The sequence below is a fragment of the Tetrao urogallus genome (genome assembly GCF_951394365.1).
Source record: "Tetrao urogallus genome assembly, chromosome: 3".
In the NCBI taxonomy this organism is placed as follows: domain Eukaryota; kingdom Metazoa; phylum Chordata; class Aves; order Galliformes; family Phasianidae; genus Tetrao; species Tetrao urogallus.
This window is the reverse complement of record NC_136815.1, coordinates 58,001,729-58,012,158: the sequence shown is the minus strand read 5'-3', so window position 1 is coordinate 58,012,158 and position 10,430 is coordinate 58,001,729. Positions and strand designations below refer to the sequence as shown.

At 44.3% G+C, this 10,430-nt stretch overlaps 1 protein-coding gene across 2 annotated transcripts in view; it reads right to left on the bottom strand.

Moving 5' to 3' along the window:
* Window positions 1-4,754: 4,754 nt before the first annotated feature.
* CARMIL1 (capping protein regulator and myosin 1 linker 1) overlaps window positions 4,755-10,430 on the bottom strand; it is a gene marked incomplete at both ends in the record, with an annotated part of 173,594 nt that continues 167,918 nt past the window's right edge. Inside the window, 3 exons of one of the 2 annotated variants that reach the window (XM_079533554.1) lie at window positions 4,755-4,891; window positions 7,317-7,463; window positions 9,616-9,750. In XM_079533554.1, the coding sequence (XP_079389680.1) occupies window positions 4,755-4,891; window positions 7,317-7,463; window positions 9,616-9,750 (419 nt within the window). The remainder of the gene's footprint in view (window positions 4,892-7,316; window positions 7,464-9,615; window positions 9,751-10,430) is intronic. The other variant, XM_079533555.1, reaches the window with a different exon arrangement.

Below are 10,430 nucleotides of genomic sequence, written 5' to 3'. Positions count from 1 at the left end.
AAATGAGCATTCAGTGTTCACACCAAGCAGGCTTCTATTTGATCTGAAAACAAACAAACAAACAAACAAACACAACACAAATCAACTAAAAGTTGCATTTTGCTGAGAGCAGGTCAGGGTCAAGGCTGCACAATCCAATCTTTGAGAGTACAAAAGCACTGGGACCTCCTTAACTCCTTCACCGGAGGACAGTGGGCATGGAACAGGCTACCTAGGGCAGTGGGCACGATCCCAAGGGATGGAGTTTCAAGGAGTGTTTGGACACTGCTATCAGACATAGGGTTTGAGTTTTGGGTGGTCCTGTGTGGAGACGGGAGCTGGACTTGATGACTGATGAGCTTCAGTGCAACCATCTTCACCTCTGCTGGAAAGACATTGGGAGGTCTGTCAGATACAAAGGGGAAAAAAGAAGCAGAGGTCATGATCTCCTGCTCCACATGCATTGGCTCCACATGCATTTGCTCCCCCCAAAGCCTACCCCCGTAGATACTGGAGGGACACTGCAATGGGCTTAGATGACAAGTAAGTATGGGAAATATAAATTTTGTTCCCTTAATAGCATGAGCATGTACTCAAATGTCCTTCTGACACATCGTTGGGTCCTTCTCAATACAGACAGCACAGAAACGGTCCACAGCATTATCAGTTTAACAAAGCGATATTAGTTACACTCCATTAAAGATGAAATGCATGGCAAACATGGCTTTAGGCTCCTCCAGATGCCTTAAGTTACTCAGCAAAACAGGAATTAGAAAACAGATCTCAAAGTGAGCTATACTGGCTTGACAGTGCACTGTGTGGGGTACAGTGAACTTGGGGAGCTCACTGAACTCTGGATCCATTGCTATGAGTATCAGAGAGCAAGAGGAACGTGACCTCCATGTGTGCAGCTCATGGCCAATGCAGGCATCGCTCTGCTGTATGGAGATAGATAGGGATTAAAGGAAGGTGGTATTTTCAGTAGTGGGGAATGCCCCTGATGAGCTTCAGCCATGGCTTTGCACTGTGCAGGAATGCGTGAGGTAGGAGATCTCAAGCCCTTGTTTTGGAAAGCTGAAAATGGAAAGAAAACAAAAAAGACAATTGAATTCTTTTTGTTCATAGCATTATAGAGTTTTAAAGTTTTGTATTTTGAAAAACACATCACTGTTCCATTATTACTATATATTTTTTTTTAAGTTCAGAAATGGCTTTAATCTAATAATATTTGACAGGATGATGTTTTCCATTAAGCCTCACAGATGGCAGACCATAAGTTCAGATGTTTCTTTTATTGGTTTATTTTCAGATTACGGCAATTACACATCAAAGAATAAGAAATGTCCCGTTTTGTTTTCCGTGTGAACCTGGGTGTATAAAACAGGCTTAAAATAGTATAAATGCTATTTCCCAGTAAAATCGTTTCCTTCGTGAATTCACGAGGCTCCTGAAGAACGCAAGCATCGATCCCAGCATTTCAGCTATAGGCAAATTCTGGGAACAGGGAGGGGACAGTGCCAGTGAGCTGTGTGATGAGTGGGGTGGGCACTGAGCACTGCAGTCAGCGAGGGGTCTGTGAGCATCACAGCGAGGGGGGATGCGGAGGAGCAGATGAAAGACAGGTTGAAGGGGAGACAAAGCTGAAATGACAGAGTCGGTGAATCCCCCCCCATTTGCATGGAAATCAGTGCAGAGATAACGCTGTCTCATGAAGAAAAGAAGCAGGCACTTATCTCTTCCAGCCACATCCTCAGCTGACTACAAGCTGCTTATTAGGGCAGATCCCAAACCCCATCTTCCAGCACTAATGCCACCTTCCATCCTCACCTTTGTCTGTGGATCCCATGTTGATGTGTCATGCTGGGTGCTGCCATGAGGATTTCCATCGAGACTATGCTTTTTTTTCCCCCCCAGCCTTGTCTGTGTGGCCCCCTGGGCTGAGAGGCATCACCACTCTGACCACTTTCCACTATGGAGAGTGGTTAATATGTGAGGGAAAGCCACCATTTCTCACTGCCAAAAAGGAAGTTCGGGAGACAGCCCTCCCCATGGGATTTTCAAGTCCCTGAGCTCGGGAAAGAGAACCTAAGAAGAGATTTCCCAAAGGAAAGGCCTCCCAGTAGAACAGAATCATTAAGGCTGGAAGAGACCTCTCACACCATCTAGTCCAACCACCAACACACCCCACCATGCCCACTGCCCACGTCCCTCAGTGCCACATCCACACGGCTCCTGAACATCTCCATGGACGGTGATCCCACCACCTCCCTGGGCAGCCTGTGCCACTGCCTTGCTGCTCTGTCAGAGAGGAAATATTTCCTAATATTCAACCTGAAGCATCACTGTATCTGCAGGAATTTCTTGCCCACCTCCCTTCTGGGCTCCTTCACCAGCACTGCCTTGCAGATCACCATGAGACCTCCCTTTTGCATTTCTTCACCCAGTTTAGATGCTGGTTTGGGGCCCTTCAGTGCACAAACAACACTGGGGAATTCCCAGCGGGTGTCAGGTGTCAACCCAAGAGCCCCAGCCAAAGCTGGCACTGCTCCCATCCCCTTTCAGAGCCCCATGAGGACAAACTGGGCACCTCTAGCCTCGGAGCATGGATTGGAGCATGAGACAGTGCAACAGAGCACATCCATCCCCGCATCCATCTGTTAAGCAGTGTACCATATGCAGCAGCAGTCAGTACCGATGGTGAATTCCAGTGCAGAGCAGGACAAGGCTGTGGTGGATGGGCCGCATTAATCCCTGATTGTCTCAGACTGGCTCAGCTGCTGCTGGAGAGGGGAGGAATGAAACATGATTGCTGTTTTCATGGCAAGAAGCAGATATTTACTGTTGTTACTGCTTGTCAGGGAATACTTCAAAACACTCAAGGACCATCATCTAGACTGCTTTAGCAGGGAGGGGGAAACAGTCCTAATGGCTGTTTGAGTTCACACAGCCACAGTCCTTCCCCAGCTGCATATGGCACTGGCAATATTCAGTGGCAAGGCATGAAAACCACCCTGAGGAGCAGGAGAGACCATGGCAGCCCTATCTGAGAGAGCTTCTTCCTGCTCTTTGCCCAAGAAGGGATGGAGGAGATGCAGATCCCAGTGCAGGTGCTGTTGCCAATCTCCTTCCAGGCCTTGCCTTCCAGCCAGGTGGGTGAGCTGGGGGCTGCCAGGGCTTTGCCCTCAGCATAGGGCAGGTGGTCTGCATGGCTGATGAGCAGGACAGTGAGTTCCAATGGGAGAAGTACTCAGCAGCTGGAAGTGAGACTCTCATTATTATTTTTATTAATACCACAAACCTTGCTGTTCAGTAAGTTTTCTTAAATTCACAAAGCCAGCAGATCAGGCAACCCTTCTTGAGTACTCTTGCAAAATAGTCTCATTCACTTTGTGAGTAACAACTGAAGCAGGCTCAGTTGTTTGCCTTTTCGAATATAATCTCAGGTTCTCCTCTGCCATTTGTGTTTTTTCCTCATTGATGTTTAATAAACAAAGAATGTACGTGTGTCTAAATGACTACTTTTGTCTAAATGGTTTTAGATGCAGAATTTCAAACCAATGCGAAACCCATGGCACGTGGGTTTGAAAACCCAGGCTTTAGGACCTGTTTTCTACAGCCTCCTGCCTTACTTTAGAGATGCTCTGGCATAAGAAAAGCATCTGGGCAATGCTCTCAGATGTGCAGTATGATTTTTGGGCGATGCTGTGTGGAGCCAAGCCAGAGGAGCAGACTTTTCACCACAAGGAGAAAAGGAGGACACTGTTTTTGTCTGAACTGCACGATTGCTCTATCTGACACTATGCTATCATTCAACAAGCAGAAGCTGTCAGACCAAAACCAGTGCTGTAAAAACGAGGAGCTCAATTTCAGTTGTAAAATCATTTTTATTGTTACAAATATACATATGAATAAAATCCCTTCAACCTGTAATGTAAGTGGATACCTGTGAAACCTGCACCCCTTCCCCAAAAGCAGAAATGTTTTTACAGATGTCCAACTATCGTTCTCGTAGAATTACACATTGAAAGGAAGCTAATATGCAGACAGAACCGAAGGTCTCTAGAAAACACCAATATTAATAAAATTTCCATTGCCCTCATTCCAACCAACTATATACATTAATACATGAACGTGGAAGCATAACAAGCTTATATGTCATTCAGATCCTTCTCCGTTGTGCTTTTTGACAGTACACAAATGTAAGCGCTGGAGCTTTATGTACAGTACAAGAACAGGAAGAAAGAAGCTCCCTATGGGAGAATGTAAAAACCATACCCAAGCATTTAATATATATAATCTATACAAATTATTTTATTAGTGTGCTCTTAATATAATTACAATGTGCAATTGCATACCGCAAGAATATATTTATAGGTAAGTCACGTGCAGATTTGACACATTTACATTCAGCAGTACAACACATTACCTGCTGTACAGTGTATGAGCGTAAGACAGTGTCCAGTTAATTTGCTTTGCTTCCCCAACGCCCTAATGCAGGGCATTCTTTGTAGCTGCTTTGGAGGAAATTCAAGTAGAATACATGAAAGGATTGCTGGCTTTAGCAAAGGCATGGGAAGGAATGTCTGAATGGGACAGAACAGAAATTACGGACCAAATCAACAGCAACTGATTGTAGTGGGAATCGCGTTTGGAAGATCACCTTCTCTGCGTGGGGATGTACCTGTGGTGATAGAGCAGCTGGCTGGAAGGGCTGTTGATTGCTGTACCCTGACTGTTATCAAAGCTCTCACACTACAAAGCAGTTGGACTGATTGCTAAACAAAAATAAAATCTTTATCTGCCTCTTCGCCAGAGTCGCTGGACTTGCTTCCCTGATGGCCGTCTTTACTTAAGGACCTCTGCTTCAGCTCCTGGAACTCGTGGGACTGGTGCCCAGGGCTTCTTTTGGCAGCTGTGCAAAACACAGAAAAGGGTCTTAGTAATGACTGCAGAAAGGAGGAGAGGAAAAAGGTCATTCCTGCATAAGGCACCTGCACCCACTCCCGCAGTATTCACTTGAACCGGTGGGAGTAGCACAGATCCACGAATTCAACCCAAAAGAAGGTGAGAGACAGGGAGAGAAGGAAAGAAAAGGAGCAAACTCCACTCCAGTGGTGGCTGATGAGCAGACAAACCTGAAATATGAAACTCAGTGCACCTCAGTGTGACACAGACAGACATTACAGTTAGAAAAGGCCTGGAGGCGTCCTTCTCATCACATCATGAGCAAACAGAGGGCCTGGATTGCAGACAGTGCCCTCCGACTGCATGGGTGCCTTGGCAGGACCCTCCTTAAAGTAGCAGTGCACAGCCTGGACCCTTCTCAAAAGCCTGACCTGCAGCTCTCTCAGCTGGGAGCACAGCTGTGTCTCAGCAGGGCAGAAAGCAGGACGGCCCCGTTTCTGTTTGTCTAAAAGCAGGCAGCACTTGTTCTGTTTGCCTAGCACAATAAATCTGAGGAAGGCCAGCGTTTTCCCCTAAATCTATGAACTTTGAAATGGAATGGAAAGAAAAGGTTTTAAACCATTGTTAAGGCCTCTGATCGGGTAAGTGGTCTAAAATTTCTATGGAAACAAGAGTTTTATTATGCACAGCAATGGGAGCAAGGTTATGCAAGGGCTGATGTCTATAGAACCCTCACGCTTCCCGTCAAAACGAACCTTTACACAGATGGCAAACCTCTAGCGTGCCTTTACTGCACCTTTTCCCCTGGATTAGGCCATGGAGCCACCCAGGTATGCCACAAAGCTCCATCTGGCTTTATCTGGCATCCAGTTCTGCATCTCTGCCAATGTGAGAGCAGAAGGGACACATCCAGCACTCATCCTATGGGACCCACGCCTTGCATACATGGTGCATTTCTGACCCAAGCAGTCCTCCCAACTCCAAAATACCTTTTTCCTCATGCGTGCTAGCCAAAACATGGGGTGAAATAAGAGCTAGCAATTATACGATCATTGCTTTCTTATCCCTACTTTGCAAACTAGAAGAGGATTTTGAGAAAATTCTCTTAAAGCTATTTAACTTTTCAAAGATGCCTAAAGTCTATTTAAAAATAAAGCAAAATAACATATAAAATAAAATAACAAGTTAGGTCTTTCCACCTTCCCAAACACCACTGCTTTTCACAGAAAAATAGGTGCCCTGTGGCTCTGAATCATTCTTGATAATTGCACCTGCAAGTAATTACACGGCTGTTGTTTGAGCTTCCATTCGCTCTTCAAATGAAACCCAGAACACATGCTGCAGCAGCTGTTTGTATTTATGGCCTAATAAAACAAGATGGGGAGTTTGCCCCCAAAATGCCTGAAAAATATGTCAGGCACTTAAGTCCATATACTGTAAGCAGGCTGATGCCATCAGAGTGGACCTCAGTACAGCCCTCATGAAACCACATCAAGGCGACTTGCAGAGATCTGAAGCAGCACCTCAGCTTTTGAAACTTATTTTATTGGAGAGCTACTTAAGAACTAACTAAAATAATTTGGTTGTGATGGTGAAAAGAGGTTCCAAATCTGATGGGCTAAGTTTGATTCCCCAACGTGCTCAGCAAATTAGAAGATCTGGACTGAGGATAGAGAGGAGCAGATGGGACAGTTCTTTCCTTCTCCTCACAACAGAATAGAATGAATGATGGGAAATACACAGAAGGAATACACGATGTCTTATAAATAGAAGAACTATGAGTAAATGCAATTGCATAAGATACTCAACTCATTAAAAGGCTGCAGAAAAAAGTAATTTTGAATCACTGTTTAAACAAGCTAAGGTAGAGAGAAGCATGGAAACACAAACCATTTGGGAACAGGAGCTTTCGCATTTTAAAAACACATAGTTCAACCAGCTGTTTTTATATTTTACTGAATGAGCTCACTTTAAGTCCAAGGTGCTTTTCAAGAGGTGCTGCACATGTCATGGGCTTGGGTTCTTGCGGGTTTTATTTTTGTTCATGCCAGCTGAAAACAACATGCTGTTCCCAGTTCTCAAATGGTTGTGAGACAGTGCAGAAGCTGGCACTAACAATACTCAGGATGAAATATGTTTTGAAATTCTTTAGTGCATGCATCATAGAATCACAGACTGGCTCGGATTGGTTGGAAGGGACCTTAAAGCTCACCCAGTTCCAGCTCCCTGCTGTGGGCAGGGTTGCTGCCCAGTAGATCAGGTTGCCCAGTGGTGCAGAAAGATGAACGTCTCATGGGACTTTCACCCTTCTCACACTTCAGTGACAGAGCAGCACCCTTTCAAGGCTTCTCTGCTACCATAGCATCTTAGTGATTGTTAGTGCCAGCTGTCAAGCACCATCCAGATGAAAAATGAAATTGGAAACTGCTAACCAGGAGCTGGCTGAGCTTTCCTCAGCCCAAGCACACTGCCTTCCTCTTCCACACTGGCAGAGCACTGCCCCAAAGTGGCTCCCCCTCCTCCAGGCGGCTTGGCACAGTCATGGTCTGCAGCTCTTTTTTGACCTTCTCCTGTTCGCTCTAGCAGGGAAATGGATCCATTTATACCCCATAGTGTACAGAGACCCATATACAGAAAGTATTAAGTAGCATAAATAATTTCAATTTGTCATCCCATCTAATCAATCACTCAAAGAGTAGCAATTGATACGCCAGATGCTGGCTTAAATCTAGCCTGGATATTTGTGTATGTTGGTAACTGACCTTACAGATAGTCTGTGCAAAGAAGTGCATTTGGGAATTGCCCCATGCAGTACAATTAAACTCATTCACATAAAGCATTTTTATAATTAAGTATCATGTAATTTGCTGCTTTCTTTTGCAGCAGCTATAATTTTGTTTATGGACTTAGGTGGATTTGCAGTGATTTACCAGTTGCAGAAATAAATTGTGCATGCTAGTCTGAAAGGAAGCAGAATGCAAGGAAGGAGGAATGACCAAAAGTAGAACAGTAATAAAGAGAAAAGTTATCCTGACGAAGAGTGAGAACCAAAAGAGACAGAATTCAGTCTTTTCCAAACATCTCTACGCAAAACATAGCAGCTACATAAGGATCCAGAAACACAATGTTAGTCATTCCAAGCTTCTCTTAATAAAATTGTTACAGTGCAGCAGCAGCAACTAGGATACTGTCTCAGCTTGGATCAGTCTTCTGTGTAGACAAAGCGTAAGTGAGCAAAGAGGAAGGAAGGCAGCATCCAACCCTTTTTCTACAAGGATTTGTATAGTGAGCCAACAAATTTTAAGAATAAAGTGACTCCCATTTCATTTATAATAGTCACGGAATACAGAAACTTTTAAAATCTGTGCTGTGTTGGAAGTTGCTGTAATTCAAAAGGATTGTAGTTTCAGTCCTGTATTTCCTCCTTCTCCAGTGTCTCCTCTCATGACAAAGACTTAGAAGAGATAGAGCACTGTAATGGTGAAGCCAACATCACACAAAACATGTCTGCAACAAGTCCCACTACACTGGGTATCTCCAGGTATGCAGCAGCAAGTTCTTTCTGGTGAAAAGCTGGCCAGGAAACAAGGGCTTTAGGACACACATTTATCAGAGAGCAACTGAAAGAGTCAAGTGTGGCAAGAGCCTCTGATTGCAGCCATTCTCAGCATGATGGCCCCAGTTAAGTAAGCCTGGTCCATAAGCTGTGCCTCAGTTCACCTGTCTCAGTGCAGGCTCCGATGGGACTAAAGGCAGAATTAAAACCAGGTTCCTCCCATCAGTGGGTAACAGTGAACTCTGACACACAACTGCTCCTTTTCCTCAAGCCAGTGTGATGTGTCTGCCCTGACTCATCTGCCACATCCCATCCTGCAAAGAAGTGCTGGCAGAGTGTGAACGGGCACCCATTTGTCTCACAGCTTATGCTATTTTTCCAGTCCGGATGTGATGGGAAGTCACCTTGAGCTGGAAAAGTGACTCATCTTTCTCAAGGACAGTCCAACGGATGGAGGTCTCGCCCTCAGATTTCAATGTTGTCTTTGTGCCAGCTAAGACCATGCTGAACAATAGTTCTGTGACTATTTCTCCATGTCCTATACTTTGGAAGGAAGCCTTAACTCTCTTGAAAGCCAACTGCAGGGCAAAGGAACGCATCAGTAAAAGAAGAAATCCAGAGTGCACATGAAAAGCAGGAAAGAGATGCCAGCAGTCTATTATTGTGGGTGAACATTGTGGTAAAAGTACCAAACATTGCCCGGGCACACCACAACACATTGCCCAAGTGTGAGGTGAGCCTAGTTACATGCACTAACACACACAGAGCAAAAGGCCAGCTGCAAGGAAGAGTCAGGGCTGCTCCCCTGCAACTTTACTGATCAACAAAGGTACATTTCACGTTGTTATCTGTGACCAACATCAATCAGCACCTTGAGTCAGATCAAACTAAAACATAACATACATAACACAACATCCCTTAATTGTTCAGCTGCATCATTAGTAACAAGAAATTCATCTTTCAGTTGGTTTGATGAAACAAAGAAAATGTACAGCACTAACCCACGGGTGGAGAAGTGGTGGGAAGACATGACTAGATATACTCTCCTTCCTCTTTTTTCCTTAAAATGAATAATTCTCTTCTCTTCCAAGAACAATCAGATCAGGGAACAATGACACGTTGATTCCCAGTAGATAAAAGGCATGCTGGACCAACAGTTATACCAACACTCCTACCTTCTTGAGAAAATGATCTGACTGTGGGGCTGCTCTGACCATCCTTTTCTTTATCAGAGGGAACTTTCTTCAGCACGGGTGGAAGCAGGGCAACTTTTGGGGAGCTGGGGCCAGACGGAGACTCTGGAGCATCCTCTGTGAAAATCATGAACAAAAGATGAGAAGTTATATTTGCTCAGTAGCTCACATAAGAGGCATCTTCATGATGGGACCAAAGTCCAACACAACATGAAACAAAGAAACAGCTAGAATCTGTATTGGAAAAAAGAAAGAATGGGTATTTACATTATGTTAGGAGAATATATGATGGCCCTCAGGCCAGGTAAAAGAATATTTATAGCCAAACATAAGATATCAACTCCAGCATTTTTAACGGGTGTTACTACATCAGTACAAATAGAAAACTGAACTTCATGCAAAACGTAAGCATGCAATTTGTAAAAAAAAAACAGCTGAAAACAATTTTGGATGGATTTCTGGAAATATTTTGTAGATTTAGAGTAGATATTAGGAAGAAATTCTTTACTGTGAGGGTGGTGAGACACTGAAACGGGTTGCCCAGACAGGTTGTGGATGCCCCCTCCCTGGAAGCATTGAAGGCCAGGCTGGATGGGGCTCTGAGCAACCTGGCGATAGCAGAGGACTGAAACCAGATGACCTTAAAGGTCCCTTCCAACCCAAACCATTCTATGATTCTATTCTATAATACTTGTATAAATTTGGAACACAAGTTAATTTAGCTGCATATTGGAAATTAACAGGAATCTATCCTACTGTTAACACAAATTGGTCATCAAAAAGGATTCAATCTTGTT